The sequence below is a fragment of the Vicia villosa genome, unplaced genomic scaffold (genome assembly GCF_029867415.1).
Source record: "Vicia villosa cultivar HV-30 ecotype Madison, WI unplaced genomic scaffold, Vvil1.0 ctg.000273F_1_1_3, whole genome shotgun sequence".
In the NCBI taxonomy this organism is placed as follows: domain Eukaryota; kingdom Viridiplantae; phylum Streptophyta; class Magnoliopsida; order Fabales; family Fabaceae; genus Vicia; species Vicia villosa.
Genome location: NW_026705115.1, coordinates 132,342 through 150,949, shown reverse-complemented (window position 1 = coordinate 150,949; position 18,608 = coordinate 132,342). Strand labels below are relative to the sequence as shown.

Genomic DNA, 18,608 nt, shown 5'->3' with positions numbered 1-18,608 from the left:
TATATATATATATATATATATATATATATATATATATATATATATATATATATATATATATATATATATATATAATAAGTTGAATATATTACAACTTTAATTTATAAAAAAACATAATTTTTGAAAAACAATTTTATTATTTTAATATTATCTATATATATATTAAATAAATTGAATATATTTCAACTTTAATTTATGAAAAAAACACAACTTTTTAAAGAATTTTTTTTATTTTAATATTATCTATATATATATGTTAAATAAGGCGAAAGATTGTTATCTTTTTCTCCCCAAAATCTACCATTACCTCCCCCAAGAAACTCCAAAATGATGCCTAATATTCATAAAAATAAGGTGTAAAAATGAATATAATTTAGAATCGAAAAACACGAAAGTGCATAAAAAGTTCCAACCAACGTAGTAAGCAATTTACTTTCACACATAAATGAATACAGTTGGACTCTGTCAAACAAAATAATTTTCTCTCTCTATCTATTTCACTCCAAATTTTAACTCATTTTTTTCAGTTCTGTCCTAATATTTTTTTTCTTTTCTCATTTTCTCCGGCGACAATTTTTCTCTCTTCTCACAGCCTTTGACTTACTCCACCGATCACAACCACTGCCGCCGACTTAGCCGGCCATGGGTCATTGCTGCAGCAAAAACACTGCAGTCGACAGCGACACCGTCGCCGATCACAACCTCAAATCATCTAACCACGATGTATCACAAACTTCCCACCCTGCCGGAAACTCTGTCTCCGGCGTCAGTGATGCTACTCCGGGAAGGCAAACCCCGGCGACATCGTTTTCCACTAGTCCTTTCAATAGTCCTCTTCCTGCAGGTGTGGCGCCGTCACCGGCTGCCAGGACTCCTGGAAGGAAATTCAGGTGGCCGCTTCCTCCGCCGTCTCCGGCAAAGCCGATAATGGCGGCTTTGATGCGGAGGCAGGGGAAGACGAAACCGAAAGATGGACCGATACCTGAGGAACAAGGGGAAGGTGGAGAGGGAGAGAGGACGTTGGATAAGAGCTTTGGATATGGGAAGAATTTTGGGGCGAAGTTTGAGCTTGGGAAGGAAGTTGGACGAGGGCATTTTGGTCATACTTGTTGGGCTAAAGGGAAGAAAGGTGAACTTAAGGGAGTATCAGTGGCTGTCAAAATCATAACCAAAGCTAAGGTCAGAATTTGGATCATATTGTTTTTGATTTTGATCATGATTGCTTTAAAATTTAGCTTCAATTCAAAGTCAATTGTGAACATCATTTGATAGTGTTCTTGGTCAATTTAGGATCAATTGTTGACTTTTCTGAATATTTTGATAATTGAGTTGAATTTTGTGCTAGCTTGGTACAATATGAATATATGATCATGGAACTTGGTCAGGTAGTAAATGTTAAGTGTTGCTTTATTGTTTATAGTATTTAGTTATTGCCATTTTCTAAGTTAATGTTGGTCTCGGTAGTCAATAGTAGCTGCTATAGCGGTGATTTGCGATATAGCAGCCTCTAGGGGTTATTCGAAATTTTGGTCTTCTTACCCTAAGACTTATTTGATTTAAATCGAGTTTGAATATTGGTAATAATGAGTTTCGGTTATTAGTTATGATTGTGTCTTTAATTGAGTGTATACATCTATTATATGGTGTAACTTTCTTGTACTGTTTCATTAAAGTTTGAGGTAACGACCATATTTCGATCTGCTGTACTGCTATAGCATTTTCGGAGTTGGACGCCATGCTCCACTATCCGTTATTAACTACGTAGAGGCTGGTACGGGAAAGAAAAATGCTTGAAAATCTGTTTTCCAATAAAATTGGAAAGTACTGAGAGCCAAACATTACAGTATTAATTATGTCAGATAATACTTCTTTTAAAGAGAAACTATTGCGAAAATGTGATAGTGACAAACAAATTTGGTTGCTACGGATTTCTTTTATCGCTGATTGGTTTATTGGGAGCATCAGAATAAGTTGTGGAGATCAGGCTGGCAAAATTGTTGAAGTCGTTACTATGCAACTAGAACTAGACAAAATCACAGCTCTTAACGTGGCCTCCTGTAAATACTGCATAATGGAAGGTGAGGTTGCTTACAACAAAGGGTCCAAGTTTCCAACCCTTCCCTCGATCGTGCTATGATGGGAGACTTGTAGTCCCGGGTGGCAAAAATTGGGACACGGCACTAGACCATAAGAAAGAAGTGAAGTTGCAACCTCTCTAACAAGGGCGATTGGTTGCATTTTTGGTTCTATTAATGGCCAATTATAGTGGTTCAATCCGTATGGCCTCCTTTGTTTGCATGGGGAAGCTCATTGGTCATATCCCCTTGTTGCCAAAGCACAAGAATGGATGAAATGAAACCATTTAAGTTGCATGTTTGTTTGACAAAAGCTGTTATAGGCTTCTGGTTAGATCATTAGTAAGCAATTAAGCACATTGTAGAGACTAAAGAATGCATGTACCGAACCTGGGTATTTGTTATTGTTTTTTACCTCCATTATGAACAAAATTATAAGGTAGCATATATTCTTAATAAGAGGAAAATTGAGTTCATGGAGAAAGGGAACTAACAACACTTTTCTTGTTGACTGTTGATGAACATTACAAGTATTCTACGTTTATTGCAATGCCTATAGGCATTAGACAATTTAGAACTTTATTTTAGCTACTTGGCTTCTGATGGGCGATGTTTCTAGGAAGAGTATGAGCAAAAACTGAGCCTTTACTTCTGCGTCTTTTCATCATAAGTTGAATTTTGATTTTGAAGCATTTTTTTGTTCTTGCATTATAATTTTTGCTTGATGACGCTTATTGTGATTATCTGGTTTTCACATGCCAGATGACCTCAGCAATTGCAATTGAAGATGTGAGAAGGGAGGTGAAAATGTTGAAAGCCTTGTCCGGACATAGGAATTTGGTCAAGTTTTATGAAGCATTTGAGGATGCGAATAATGTCTACATTGTGATGGAGTATGTATAGTAACAATTATATCTGAAAATTGCTCAGTCTTGATAGGATTTTATTTGAATTTTCATCTACTGGTTGTTTTGTGTTCTCCTGAAGATTTTTGCTGTAAAGGATTTCATCATAAGTAGATGTTTTCAAGAATCTTCAAAATATGAGCATGATTTAAAGCTGGGTAGTACATACAACTATTAAACTAGTCATTTATCCTAACGAGATATTATTGTTATTTTCAGGTTATGCGAGGGTGGAGAATTACTGGACAGAATTCTAGATAGGTAAAACTAAAAGACTATTTTTATCTGTACTCTGTTACTTTTTTGTCCTTCCTTACTTTTTTTCGGAGGAGTTCAGTTTTTGAATAACGTGGTTGTAATTAGATTCATTTGATGTTAATTATTTATTAAAGAGGTGGAAGATACACAGAGGAGGATGCCAAAGTTATTCTTCTACAAATTCTTAATGTAGTTGCCTTTTGTCATCTTCAAGGAGTTGTTCATCGCGATCTAAAACCAGAGGTATGACATTGTGAAGTTTGAACTACTTATGTTACTTGGTCACACCTTTTGTTGAATAAGGAATTGAATAAGGAATTTTTTTTTGTATGTAGAATTACCTCTCTAATCTATAACTTGTAACCCTAAATGTTTTGCCTACTTTGCAGAATTTTCTTTTTCTCTCAAAAGATGAGGATGCTGTTCTGAAAGTTATTGATTTTGGTCTATCTGATTTTGTCAGGCCAGGTAATATGATTGAACCGACATAATTATATTCAGTATAAAACCTATTGTAGCAGTTACTAACTTGTATTTATTTTAGCTTTAGCATATTGTGCACTTGCATGGTACAATTCTACATTCAAATTGCCGGAAAATAACCAAACATTGGAAGTAGGAACTGTGATATTTTACCATATCATAATTCGTCGGTCATTAATTTTCAACATTGATATGCCATCTTGAAATACCGTTAAATACCTATTTTAACCAAATTTTTAAATGGCTTTTGCTTCCTGTCAATATTTTGTTGTTTTCTCTTTATAGTACCCGTTTCGAATCACAAGATCTTAATTACTTATGATATTTCTATTCATCTAAGTTTTTGGGTTGAAATCATTCTCCAAATCAACGGCAGCTAGCTTTTCTCATAACTTTGGTTGTCTGGCTATCTAAATTTATTGTCAATTTTCACTCAAACATTTCTTACAGCTCCATTTTGCACTTTCCATTGTCACTCTTATCATGCATGTCCTTCACTCCATTTAAAATCAATTATTATAAAAAATGAAGACATTAATAAAAGCTTGATTCTTTTCTACACTCACTTTAGAAGTTTCCCTGTTTCAAGCTCAGCTATAAATACACCAATTTGCTTATCAAAAATGAATTTCGCTAATTTACTGGCTTAGATGAATCTCAGGACATGCATTAACTCTAGGTTTGAAATTTCCTCGAATGTTCAAAATTGTTCAACATAAGTGTTTCTCATTTATTCTGCCTTATGATAATTTTCGTTCTTCTATCAGTTTTTGCACTGACAGCACTGACAGCACTGACTTCTTATAAACATGCAGATCAACGCCTTAATGATATTGTTGGTAGTGCCTATTATGTTGCACCTGAAGTGCTCCATAGATCTTACAGTGTTGAAGGAGACTTATGGAGTATTGGAGTTATATCGTACATATTGTTATGTGGAAGTAGACCGTTTTGGGCGCGGACTGAATCAGGAATCTTCCGGTCTGTGTTAAGAGCAAATCCTAACTTTGATGATTCACCTTGGCCATCAATATCACCAGAAGCTAAAGACTTTGTGAAGAGACTTTTGAACAAGGACCATCGGAAAAGGATGACAGCTGCTCAAGCTCTATGTATGTTTCATATGAATATTTTACTCAGACAATGCTTAACTCAATAGTTAGTTGTTTGTACTAATATTCTCAGGCACAAATACTCTAAAATCTTATTCCGGGATTCTTAATATCGAAATTACCTCCATATCTGCAGCTCACCCATGGTTGAGAGATGAAAGAAATGCCATTCCTTTAGATATTCTGATTTACAAGTTAGTCAAGACATACGTGCGTGCCTCGCCTTTGAAACGTTCGGCATTGAAGGTAGCCACCTGTTATTACCATTATTACAAATGCATCTTTTATCCTCCAGTCCTTTTCCCCTTTTCGAGGGCCGGGAATAATTGAAGAAGACTAGAAGAGTAATATTTTCTGTTTTCCTTTTTTTTTTTATCCAACACAGGCTCTCTCAAGAGCATTGCCAGAGGATGAGGTTACCTACCTTACAGCACAATTTAGCCTCTTGGAACCTAAAGATGGTTGCGTTTCGCTTGAGAATTTCAGAGTTGTAAGTGAATGGTTTTTCATATATATTCCCTCTATGACATTAAGATGCTTTCTTAAACAAACATACAATATTATTTATGGCTTAACCCTAGTTAGTGTAACTAAGTATGGTCATCTATTAGATTTTTTTAAATTAGTCTTTTATGGCTTACACTTTGTAGGTAGTTTATATGCTATTTTTTTCCCACAATCTCTAAACTAGAATTATAATTAATTCAGGCTCTCATGAAAAATGCAACTGATGCCATGCGGGAAGCAAGGGTCCCTGACATTCTAAATTTGGTAAGTCATATTTGTTTTCTGATTAAGATTTCCCCCCTTTCCAACCTCATTCATTTGCTCCAAACCTATCATTAGCAGCATGTCTTGGTTTGTTCATATAATAAACTGCAAACAAGTTGAGTACCATCATGATCACATTTGGATTGTATGGTTAAATGAACTATTATAAACTTTGTTGTTTTTCTTACGGAAATTTTAATAATATGAGATATCTGAAATGCATGTTTCTTGAAATAAGATGGATCCACTCTCCTATAAAAAACTGGACTTCGAAGAGTTTTGTGCTGCCGCAATCAGTGTATACCAGCTTGAAGTTCATCCAGAATGGGATAAAATTTCCACCACAGCATTTGATTATTTTGACGAGGCAGGGAACCGTGTCATTTCACTCGAGGAGTTGGCACAGGTTTGAACATTTCTTTCTAAGAGCAAACTTACTTGTATTAACTTGTCTTAAAAGCTAATAACCTACTTAACACTCTGAGATATTATGTTCTTCAGGAGATGAATTTGGGTCCATCTGCTTATTCTTTAATGGGTGACTGGATCAGAAAATCTGATGGAAAACTCAGCATGGTCGGATATACAAAATATTTGCACGGTGTCACAATTCGTACAAATACAAGACACCGATAGTTACGACAATTAAAAGAAGATTTTATTATATTTATTGAAATTTAAATTAGTTGGTGTTCTTTTCATTTTTTAAAAATTGAAATTGATATATTTTTCTTTTTTAAATTTGAATTGAAAGGAAAAAGGTACAGAGAGGGTGTATGCATATTTTTTTGGGGGTAGGTTGGAGGATTGTATGATGGAAAAGTAGAGGTAGCTAACATATTGTTTTTGTTCCTCATGTGATTTGTAATGCAAAGTAAAATTTATCCCATTTTACTTGTGAACACAAATGCAACTTGCTTTCTTGTAAGATTTCGTGTGAAGATTAGATTAAAGATGCTTCTATTTGGGTCAACTTTATGATACGTCAACAATGTGACACTATGTTTTGTTTCACGAGAATATTGAGGAAGATAAATGCCGCAATTAACATGGCCAAGTTGTTACATAGTTTGAGGAATTATGTGTATTTGGTCTAGATTCATGTTTAAAACGATGTTTTTTGTAGAACTGGTCAAAACTCAAAGGAAAAGAGACGCATTAAGGAAAAGAGACGCGCTTATATAATGCCCGTGAATGGTGTATGTGATTGCTTAATGCTTACTACTCACTCAATACGCCCTACAATAATGACCGATTTAATCATTTTGTACCAATTAGAATAAGAGAATAAATGAAAGAGATAACACGCTGTTGCATAACTGGTAGACGTGTGCAACAAGAAAAATGGAAGATGCTTGACTCTATAAACCAACTAATTCAATATTTGATCATTGGCTGATGCAAGTAATGAAAAACATAGACAGAAATATATTAATTAAGGAGTGGTGCAAGGCGATAGTGTAAAATAGTTTTATGCTATCGTCTGATAAAAACAATTTTTTTTGGCCATGTTATATCACTAAATTTAAAATATCAGTGTGATTTGATAGAATACAGGATTTTTATTGGATGACAGCGTGCATCTCCTATTTTCTCAAACAAATATTAAAACAATGTCATGTCTATAAAATGTAAAATAAAATTTGATTTTACAAAAATAAATGAAATATTATTTTGCATTGAAAATTAAAAGTTTAATAACACTTTTTATCTCCTTATTTTATCTCTTATGTATTTTAAATTCAAACAATCTTAATCTTTTCTTATATTTTTGTGTTGAAAATTGATGACATTTCTATTTTCTAATGATGTATAACTTATATATTTTTTTTATCTTTACAAGTTTCACAAATATTTTTTTGATTTCTCTTATCATATTTTTGCATTACAAATTCATGAGATGTCTATTTTTTTAATGATGTGTAATTTCTATTTTTATTTTTAAAAATTTATTTTTAAAATTTTTTGTCAAGGTTCCTATCCAAATTTGTTATGTTACATGAGTGATGCAAAATTTAAAAATGAACACGTCATCAATTTTATGTTAAAAATGTGAAAAGGAGACCAAAAAAATTCTAAAATTGAAATAGAGACACTAATTTCATAAATATACTAAAATAAAAGGACTAAAGTTATAATTAAGCTCAAATTAAAAGATATCAATTATCTATATAAATTAAAATAAAATTAATTATTTATTTACATAAATAAAAGAGGTTAACTTTGGACGGGAATCAATCTTGCACAATTTGCCAAGAGAAGACTTTCACATTGGAGGAGGCTCAACTATCCCAGATCAATGGACGGGTTGGATACTCCTTCCCGATCTGGGTAACATAGTGACGCATAAAGCTTAGTTGGAGAAGGTAAGAAAGTGCCACAAAAAATACCATCCCTATTATGCCTACAAATTCAACTATCTCTCCTCACTACGTTTGACACCTCAGAGAACCGAAAAGAAATCAACGACTTGAGGTTCCTCATGGACAAAAAAAGGTGTGACGCCGTCTATAACCCCAAGAAAAACTACCCTCCATCCAACTACCCCCCCCCCACAGACCCATCCTGAACACGAGAAATAGAAAAAAAATCTTGTGGAACCTAATTTTAAGAGGAATATCCTTGATCCAAGAATTGCCCCAAAAGAGGTATGAAGGCATTACCCTACCTTCCTAACCAGACCTTTCTCAAACCAATTAGAGGATCATCTTTCTTGGACATAAGAAGAAACACACTTATCTACTAAGCATAGACAAAATATAATCCTTAAACTTTACCTCCTCGTTAAGGAAGAAACACTAATGACCCCATAACGGGCAAATAATATATCACACTAGAGACCAAAAACACCAGCAATAAGTCTTCATCTCTATTTGACTAGGAGGGCTAAGTTAACAAACTGAAGGCCTTTAACTCCCAAACCACCTTTCTTCTTAGATTTACAAACATACGTCCACTTCACCCAAGAGATCTTAAAATGTCCATTTACACCGCCCCAAAGGAACCTCATTTGTATACTCACTAGGATTTTCCATACTTTCACATGCATCTTAATAAAATATAAGAAGAAGACATGAATAACACTTAAGATTGAGTTTAGGAGGATCAGACTTCCCCCTAGACTAACGTATCTATGATGCTAAGAATTTAGCCTTTTTCACAATAGACTAACAATGAGATCTTAAGTAGATTTTAGTCGAGGATTTCCCCTACTAGCAACGCCATTACCGAAAAAGGGGAGACTCAATCCTACAATGAAGAAAGTCTTCAGCTAGATATATGAAGTTGGAATATACATTTATTCCAATAAAATACTCTTACAAAGTTAATTTCAAGCCCTGAATCAAACTTGAGAACCTTAATAATAGCTATAATGATCCATAGATTATTGACTGAAGGCTCGACTAAGATTACGATATCATTATCATATTGGAGATGGGAAATATCAAGACAGGAAGAACCTACTCTAAGAACCAACTCTTCCTCCTGATCAACGCATTAAGGCCTTTTGCCACAAGGAGGAAGAGGAATAGAGCTAAGGGATCCCCTTGCTTCAATCTTCTTTAGATTTTAATCTCTTGGGTTGGAGAGACGTTGATTAACACAACCAGATTATCAGAAAAGACACATGCTCTAATACATGATCTCCACTATTAAAGCCAAATCTGATAAGCATATACTCCAGGAAGCTCAAATCGACCGTGTCATACGCTTTCCCAAAATTGTCTTTAAAGATAAGGTAGGATTTTCTAAAGCGATTGACCAAATAAGCTAACTAATTTATTACCACCACTCTATCAACCAAAATTCTACCTTTAAGAAAAGTTGATTTAGTTGGTGAGATAAGTTTATCCATCACATTTCCTAGTCTTTTGGCTAGGAATTTGGCTACTAACTTATACATGGAGACAAGAAAGGAGATATGCCAAAAATCACTCACATAGAAGGGTTCTTAACTTTAGGGGATAATAGTCACAAAATAGGAGCAAAGCACCAAGGGAGAAATGCAAACCGATGGAACTCATCAAACATAATCCCAACACCCCCTCAACAGGCACCAACATCTTTTGATGAAGAAAAGTCAAAACCATCAAAACTCGCTCTAATTATCATTACAATGAGAGATCACCCCATCAAGCTCCGCAAGCATAAAAGGAGCGGTCAAGGCCACATTATCATCCTCAAACAAGGAATAGAATGACACACCATCAAGTCATGGACGATCATTATTCGGATCTAAAAACTTCTCAAAAAAATACTCAAAGATCTCTTGCCGAATAGATGACATCCCTTCAACCCAAGTATCACCCATATTTAGAGCTTAAATGACATTACTGCCACTTCTACTTTTGATAGATGCATGAAAGAACCCATAATCAACAAACCCTTCCTTGAGCCATTTGACTTTAAAACTTTAGATCAAGTGAGAATCCTTAGCCTTAAGTAAAGCTCAGATCTTAGAGAATGATAAAGATATAGAGTCCAACTCCACCATAGAGAGGGGCCATTGATCAGCCAGCGAGTCCAAGTCTCTGATCACAGATCTAAAGGATTCAATTTGATAGTCAAAATTGCCAAAATCTTGTTTATTCTAACCTGTAAGAACAACTTTAAGGGATTTAAGCTTATTCATAAGATCAAACACACTTCATCCCTGATTAGGAGAAGAAGATTAGAAACTGCAAACCAGATAAAACGAGGATGAGATAACTAATGATTATTGAAACGAAAAAAGGTTTTGGGCCCTGCAGATGATTATCATACTTAATAGTGACGGGAAATCGATTAGAGGCATCTTTAGAAAGGGTCCATTGAGACACAAACCCCAACAAACCCATCAACCCTCTGAAACAAGGATCCGATCAAGCTTACTAACCACCTTACCACTAGGATGAAACCAAGTGAACTTCCTCCCTAAGAGAGGAAGATCCATAAGGTCCAAGCAAGAAATAAAAAAAAGAAGTCCAAACACTTAGAGTTACTATACAAGTTAGAGGAACAATCAAAACTTCACCGTTCAGTAGGCGAGAAAACAGAGTTAAAGTCTCCTAAGACATACCAAACAACCCCCTCCAAAAAAGGAGTAAGGATCTACTCCATTTCCTTAAAAGAAATGGAGGGTCCATTACTATAGTTTCGTGTGCATAAAGTTAAATAAATAATAAATATGTGTCACATGTCTTAGAAATACGTGTAATACACACATTAAACTATAGTAATGAAAAAGAAACGGAATTTAAGAAATGAAGTGGATCCTTACTCCCAAAAAAGGACTTATGGATATATAGATCCGACCGTATTCTGTCTGCCAAAATAGATTTGGAATAGACATTAACAACAAAACAAACCACTTTAGAGATCACCCATCCTAAATAAACATCTAGAAAATCAGGATCGGAGAAGGAAAAAATGACTCTCTCTTTGAAACTACACCACATAAACAAAAGACCACCGTCATTTTTTTCAGAGTGTGAATCTCCAATAAAAAAAGAATTTTCCCAAAGAGATTGAACTAGAGAATTTAATATCTCTTGAAGTTTAGTATCTTGAATGTCTATGAAGTCTAAAACATTTGCTAGAACATTAAAGGAACACACTAACATCTACCCCTAAACCCCACATTTGTATGTATTTGAAGATCCAAACTTTAGTGTTTTATATTTTTATAAAAAATCTAAAGTAACAGTTTAAACCCAATGTTTAAGGTGAATCTAAATTAAATGGCATTTATAATTTTAATATTACAATTAAAATCAAATTTTTGAAACAATTTTGCACGTCAATATGTCTTCATTATTGTGGTATGGAGGGAATGCTCTATACTAAAAATAAAAATTTATACATTAATTAAAATGTTCATTAACATAATTCAATTTTCTAAATATAAAAAATAATTATATTTTCTAAATTACTATAATTTGACTTTTTTTTATAAATTTTCTGTATGAATTTGTTTTATTGGAACATAGGATAAAATATCTATAATCTATAATATAAGAAAATTTACTGTTCTGGATTTCACCAAAATACCCTTTGATTATCATTGTTTAAATTAATATTTTTGGGGTAAAAAATGTCTTTTTGTTGGTTTCTTATAACCAAAAGACTTTTTCTGATAACCCTATTTACTTTTTACAACCCATTCCCCATGACTGATTTTTTTCAAAGCCAAAACCTACTTTGTAAAACACACGCAAAGTCTCTTCTCTCTCATCCAAACCCTCATCTCTCTTCACAATCCTCATCCTTTTTTTTGAAGTTGTCTCTTCCTCTTCTTTCTTTATGTTCTTCTTCTACTATTTTGATTCTTTCTGCTAACATATTCTTTCTGCTAACATAGTTTACGAAAATATATTTTATGATGTGCGGTGTGTGGTTTAACGGCGGTAGCAGATCTGTGGTGAAGGCAGCCTATTTTTGGTGGCGAGGGTGATAGTGGACGAATCTTATGAGTTTAAGCGATAATCCAGTTTGCGGAACATTTGTTTCAATTTCAAGATAAAAAATTAATATTTGCTTTTGGGTTGTTGATTCGATTTCAAGCAAAGAAGATGGAGATTTGTTTGTGGTTTGAGATTTTGTTTCAAGCGAAGAGTTTATGGCGGCAGATCTGAAGTTTTCGGCGATTTCACATCGATGTGCGATTTAGGGTTTTTGTTATCTCATGTTTTGGAATGTCGTGTTTTAATTTATAGGGCTGATAGAAAATTATTGTACTTTTGTGAGGTGATTTTGAATTGCTGTGTTTTGTTTAATTTGTAGAGAACAGAGGTTTTGGATCTGTCTTTGGCTTCCTTCTCAATTCTGCTGCCTTACCTTGGTAAATTTCTCAAGGTAACTTTATCCATCTATATAAATTCTTTCACCATGAACAATTTTAATAGAATTTCTTTGGACATGTTTTGACGATGTCGAGTAGAATGTATTTTGCCTTTACAATTTGAAGCTTTTACATCTACAAGTGTTTACGTGACTCAAATGCTAACACAAGTGCCATTGTTAACCAAACTTGGACATCATATATTTTATTGCGTAATACAAATACCATTGTTGCGGTACGTCACATAGATTATCATTATTTATTTATGATTGTTGTTGTTGATTTTTAACAAACCATTTATTCTCTGAATCAACTAAGCACTCTATTTTTCTGGTCTTAACTTTGTATTCATTTATCTTATATTCTCAAACAATTTCAATGTGTTCAGCTCATTTTGATTCAAGGAGAAATTCTTCTTGGACAGTTTTGGAATATAATTGAAAATGCAGGCCTCAATGAATTGAAGGAGACTCTATATTTTCCACAAGATTAGTAGTATGATTAGTAGCTTATGTGATCTTTGATTTTCTTTAAAAGCTTTGTGTTATTACATTTTGTTATTCTAATTGCAGGTCCTCAACTTGATTAAACCTGTTGCATGTGTTAAAAAGCTGTCAACGTTATGATTACAGGTCCACAAGCGCGGCAGGAACTCTTGAGAATAGACAAGCAAACCCTTTTTGAGCAAGCTCGGAAAAATATGTACTGTTCGACATGCAACGATTTGCTTCTTGAACGCTTTTTGCAGATTGTTATGTATGGAAAGTTTTTGCAACCGGAAGGGACGGGTGTTCAGTTTCCTTGTGGCAGACCCGGGGGTTTAAAGAATCAAAGTTATGGTGGATCATCTGTTTCCAACGCGGTTCAAGATGAAATTTGAGATCCGTCTGTTCATCCTTGGGGAGGTTTGACGACGATGCGTGTGCTCTGCATACTGCCAGACTTTCATGTGATACGCTGGTGGAATTTTGGTCAGCACTGGGAGAGGAGACAAGACAATCTCTTCTAAGAATTAAAGAAGAAGATTTTATTGAGAGACTCATGTTCAGGTGAGTGATTTATTTGAGCATTCTCCATAGTGCATTAATCTTAGATAATGCTGGGCCTTAGCAGCGACTTTGGTCCCACTTGACGACAATAACTTGTAGTAATAGTAGTATCAAGTATTTTATTACCTATTTTACTTTATTGCCTCGAGTATATTTTCCTTAGTTGCAGCATGTTATGGTACTTGTAGTTTATCATGTTTTTTTACATTGTCCCTTTTAATAATCTTTCAGAGTAACTTTTACAGGTCCGAGGAATAAAAAAAATCACTACTGATGATCCAAATACTGGTACGTTCTGTTATTGAACCTGAACTTGTGTATTGACTGGGTATGATTGTTTTTGTGATGCAGAAAATTATAAGTTTTGAAACCAGGAAGAAGATACAGTTTGAACAAGTTTTGCATTAACTTGCAGTTTTAAATTATCTTGCAAACATTAGAGGGGAGTGTTGCATCTGGATTTAGAAAACCTAAAGAGGAGGAGTTTGAAACACGTTTGTATGTATGCAGAGGGAAAAGAGTTCTCAGATTGAAATAGGTAATGTGTTGTTCGTTCATGAACTTCTGTGTTTCCGTTCATATATAATTTAAACTTATTCTCTGGTAGGTCCCGTTTGCAAGGTCTTCATGGAACTTGGTCTTTAGCTACTGATGAAGTTGCTTTTGTGTTGATTTAGTGTTTAATACACAACAACTCAACTCTTGGAAATGTGGTAACAACATATTAACAGCATAGACATGTAAGTGGCTAACCTTTTCGCTCTCATCGCTAAATCGATTTCACCATCACCACATGTGTCGAATTTTTCATGCTTTAAGTTTTCAAAATTCATCGTTTTTTTGGCAAAGAGAAGACACTGGCCATAACTCTCAAATATACAGGTTTGTAAAAATTAAGATTCGTAAAGAATTGCATGTGTGCGTAAACACTCGAAGGAAAATTCTATACCTGAAAGAATATTGCTTTCGCTTTTTTGCATTACAGATCCAACCTATATGGTCCGAGTTGTTCCAAATAATGCATCAAACAATGTGTACTGCACACTTCCTGCCCGAAGTGTTTTTCATGGGGCAATGGCATGTTACATTACACCTGCTACATAAGTGGACTTGTCAATGGAAGACAGACTTACATACCATTTTATCTGAGTTCATTGGTTATGATATTTGTTTGTTTTCTTAGAATAGCATTATGACTATTTATGGTTTTGTTCAGGAAGAAAAACCAAATTGTTAATGGTTCGTCTCGAATTGAATTGAATTTTAGGACTGTTTAAAAAAAATAAATCGAACCGAACCATATTGAAAATCAACCAAACTGGATTTGTCTCATTTTGGCTACAAGAATGATACTCTATTGGCTAACTCTCATGTTTTGATGCATTGTTATACAGATAATCCTAGGGAGACAGGATAATATTGTGATAAGTGATAACTGATAGAATGTGGGCTGTATTGTTATGTTCGACAAACCAACCTAGCTTTATAGATGTCAAGGTTTCCAATGAAGATGAAATAGGCAAAAACTCATTGGATCAGTTACTGGTCGTTGTTAGGAAGACACTTTGGTTGATGAAATCGACACCATTTCTTCCGCAACTGCTTGCTGATTGTTACTCGAGTTTATCTATTGAAGTATTTTAAGGAGTATATATTAGAGTTATCATTTTTGTTCTTTCATGTCCATAACAGATGGCTTTGGAAAACTCATCCTGACAGGATTATTATATTAGTTATAGTTAATAATGTTATATTTAATAATGTGAATGGATTTTGGTCTGGATAGTTTGAATGTATTGTTCATGTTTAATGGCAACCATTGTAGAGGATTGCAGCATATTCAAGCATAGAAATAGACAGAGAAAAAGTAAATGAAATAATGCAAAAACTGCATCATCCTCAAGAAAAAAAAAGACCTGTTGTGTCTATACCATAACTCTTTTTATGTTCTTTTGTGAAATTGATTGAAGAAAAAAAAGACAACAAACTATGAAGTATAATTCATCCAAAATGGAAGGAGAAAATCAACTTGCTAATTCTATTTTATTTTGTTTATATTTTTATAATTAAAATTTTAATATTATAAATAAATAAAATTTTCAATTTCAATTATGATAAAAAACAATTTAATTAAAACTATAATTACTTAGTTTTGAAATTTTTGTATTTTTTCCCAAAAAAAATTATGTATGACTAAGATATAAATTATTTAATAATAGAGTTATCCAATCCGGACCTCGACAAATCAATTATAAGCTTGAGACTGGGGTAAAACTTCTACCATATGATGTAATCTTCTACACATTTATGTGGAAGAAAAATTGAACTATAATACGCAGGTTGAATAGGTTACACTATGGAGGTTGTATAAGGCCTACTATTATTAGGGAATAGTTTTACTATTTAAAAACCCAGTTATAAATTACAATTATAATTTTTTTTTCTGATAAATAAATGTTGGTGTAGAAGTTTATTCATACATTAGTGACTCCAAATTCACCTAAGAAATAGTGTGGCATATTGTATACCGAACCTTGTAGTTATTCTGTTCTTTTGTTTGGAGCTGCCACTCTATGGATCTTTTGCTTGATTGCATGCAGTTATATTATTCCTATAATCTCATCTCATTATGTATAATGTTTTTGTTGAATCAGTCATGTCACTATGTATAGTTAGTTTGAATTTCTCTCATATTTTGTTTCTTCTTTTAGGTCTTTTTATTAAAATTTTATTAATATTAAATATTTCAGGTAACAATGTGCATATCATAACAGTATCCGTGCGAACGCATGAATACCAGTAATATCATGTGAACACACGAGTAACCATGCCAAAATTCGTACAAATGCACGGATTATTATTTTTTGTATAATTAAAAAAAATAAAATAAAATATAATGTGTTAAACCAAATACGAGAAAAATGTGTTGTTTTTAAATTATTTATGTATCTATTTTTTAAAAATTATTTTTAATTTAAGATACAAATTTTTTAAAGATAATATATTAAAAATTGAAATATATCTTATTGATGTAAAACAGTCTTTGTAAAATAATTTTTTATTTATTTTAAAACTATGTCTTTTTTAAAAAAATAACATATTATTTATTTTGGTAAAACAATTTTATTATTCTTAATTTCATTTTGAAAACAAAAGCCTGCTTACCACACCAGCATCGTGCGAACACACGGGTGCTGATACGATACCTAAACAAAAATAAAATTTATATATGGAAAAATCTATTATTGATCTAAATATTTTCATATATAAAAAATTGTATTTATGATCTAAATATTTTTTTCAAAAAATGGTATACGGGAAAAAATATATTATTGATCTAAATATTTTTATATACAAAAATTTACTATTGATTCATATATTTTTTATAACGATACCTAAATAAAAATAATATTTGTACATGGGAACATGAAGTTATTGATCAAAATATTGTTTTATTAATTATATATTCAATTATTATTTTTTCACGGATAACCAGACATCTTTCTATTAAAAAATATATATCTGAAACAAATGCGCGTCCCATACCAGAACCCGTGCGAACGCACGGGTTTGTTACTAGTTTTATTAAAAATAAAAACATTAATTAAATATAATTAAAGTTAATTGACATTTATTTATACTTTGAATTGAATCTATCAAATATGACTTGTTTTATATGTTCCGTAAAAAAATCATTTGTTTAATGTGTACTATAGTGGTTCTCTACTGGAGTATGGAAGAAGTAAGTATTGACAATGTAGTTGTCCCAAAAGTAGCATTGAATCACATTTCAATTTTCATGTCTTTCAAATAATTGGAAGTTATAAGACACCAACTTTGTCATGAATAAACTAAAAGTTTGAATGGGTATGAGTTGACAAATACGTAACGTCGAGATTAATAAAATGGTCTGCAGAACATGCCGGATTAGTTGTCCAAAGCTGGAGATTGACTGCCAAAATAAGCAAAAAGCTGCTGTTTAGTGAAGGCACGATTCATATTGGAATTGGACTTTGTATGAAGGCTCTATCGACAAGCATAGGATTATTAATAGTTTCTATAATAGTTTCTAGATAGTGTTATTTTTTGACGAAAACTTTGAGTTTCTTTTATAATAAACTCTCTGCAATAGAAGATTTTTTTTTTAACTGCAGATATATTGAGAAAAAGAAAGCTGATAAAAAAGGATAGGGGACCAAACTAAAATCCTATCAATAAGTCACAAACATAAATAACGGCATGCCGAGCATGTTCTTTACAAAATCAGCCAAAGAGTATAATCAGGTAAGGATAACCCATGATTAGCAAGGGCATCCGCACAACTATTCTATTCCCTAAAGATATGAGAAACCATAAAATTCCAGTTAGAAACTATATCTATACAATTCAACCATCTATTCCTAATTTGCCAAGGAACTCTAATCGGAGAATTGAACGCTTTGACAAACGCTGTCGATTCCGTCTCCAACCAAATATTATTTCAATTTCTCTCAAAGGCAAACTCAATTGCAAGAATAGCACCGTAGAGTTCGGCCGTGAGAGAGTTGGCACCACCCAAAGAAGAAGCGAAAGCTAAAAAAAAAACGCCGTCAGTCACTGTTTCTACCAATGCCACCACAACCAGATAGACCCGAAGATAAAGTGGCACCGTCACAATTAAATTTAATCCAACCTCTAGGAGGGGGCTTCCAAATAACCTCCGATATATTCGGTGCTCTAGGCGGACGAATAGTGACATTGAACCTTTTGATAATCATAAAGTCATCCATATTAACATATGAGGTAGCAAAAGAACAGTTCCCCACCAAGGAGACAGTGGCAAGAATGTAAGAAATGGAAGAAAAAACCGAACAAAAGCTGTTGTGAAATCTAACCTTGTTCCTTGCCATCCAAATAGCATTGAGAATGAAGATGAAAGCAACTGTCGAAACCGTTTTGCATTGGGCAGAATAAGACTTTCTACAAATGCTCCATATATCAGACCATCCGGAGATAGGGAGGGGAAGATTGAGAATGGTTTGTAACCATTTCCAAAGATAAGAGGCATAAGTACAGTAAAAAAAGAGATGTTGATCTGCTTCTTCTGCCGCACAATATAAGACACATTTGGAAGCCATAGCGAAATTCCTACGTCT

General features: G+C 33.4%; 1 protein-coding gene and 1 long non-coding RNA gene across 9 annotated transcripts; both read left to right on the top strand.

Annotated features, from left to right (window-relative positions):
- The first annotated feature begins 451 nt into the window (after positions 1 to 451).
- LOC131626193 (CDPK-related kinase 4-like) lies at positions 452 to 6,565 on the top strand. The gene is made up of 11 exons (XM_058897019.1): positions 452 to 1,179; positions 2,838 to 2,968; positions 3,200 to 3,241; positions 3,373 to 3,481; positions 3,628 to 3,706; positions 4,537 to 4,833; positions 4,970 to 5,079; positions 5,219 to 5,323; positions 5,542 to 5,604; positions 5,843 to 6,010; positions 6,106 to 6,565. Exons 1-11 carry the CDS (start codon positions 643 to 645, stop codon positions 6,238 to 6,240), a joined length of 1,776 nt encoding a protein of 591 aa, XP_058753002.1. The 5' UTR covers positions 452 to 642; the 3' UTR covers positions 6,241 to 6,565.
- A 5,173-nt stretch (positions 6,566 to 11,738) lies between these two features.
- On the top strand, positions 11,739 to 15,252 carry LOC131626192 (uncharacterized). Of its 8 annotated transcripts, none has more exons than XR_009291063.1 (6): positions 11,739 to 12,242; positions 12,367 to 12,438; positions 13,057 to 13,473; positions 13,719 to 13,761; positions 13,889 to 14,011; positions 14,081 to 15,252. It is a non-coding gene; the product is annotated as an uncharacterized LOC131626192 (long non-coding RNA). The 8 variants fall into 8 exon arrangements; XR_009291065.1 differs by having other exon boundaries at positions 13,719 to 14,011; positions 14,081 to 14,355; positions 14,459 to 15,252; XR_009291067.1 differs by having other exon boundaries at positions 12,374 to 12,438; positions 13,719 to 14,011.
- Positions 15,253 to 18,608: the final 3,356 nt, after the last annotated feature.

What these genes read in the sequence shown, in the direction of transcription:
- LOC131626193 (XM_058897019.1), top strand. Translation starts at nt 643, where the DNA reads ATGGGTCATTGCTGCAGCAAAAACACTGCAGTCGACAGCGACACCGTC. An exon ending in ATCGCGATCTAAAACCAGAG is followed by an intron (nt 3,482 to 3,627) that starts GTATGACATTGT and finishes CCTACTTTGCAG; the next exon opens with AATTTTCTTTTTCTCTCAAA. An exon ending in TCCCTGACATTCTAAATTTG is followed by an intron (nt 5,605 to 5,842) that starts GTAAGTCATATT and finishes TCTTGAAATAAG; the next exon opens with ATGGATCCACTCTCCTATAA.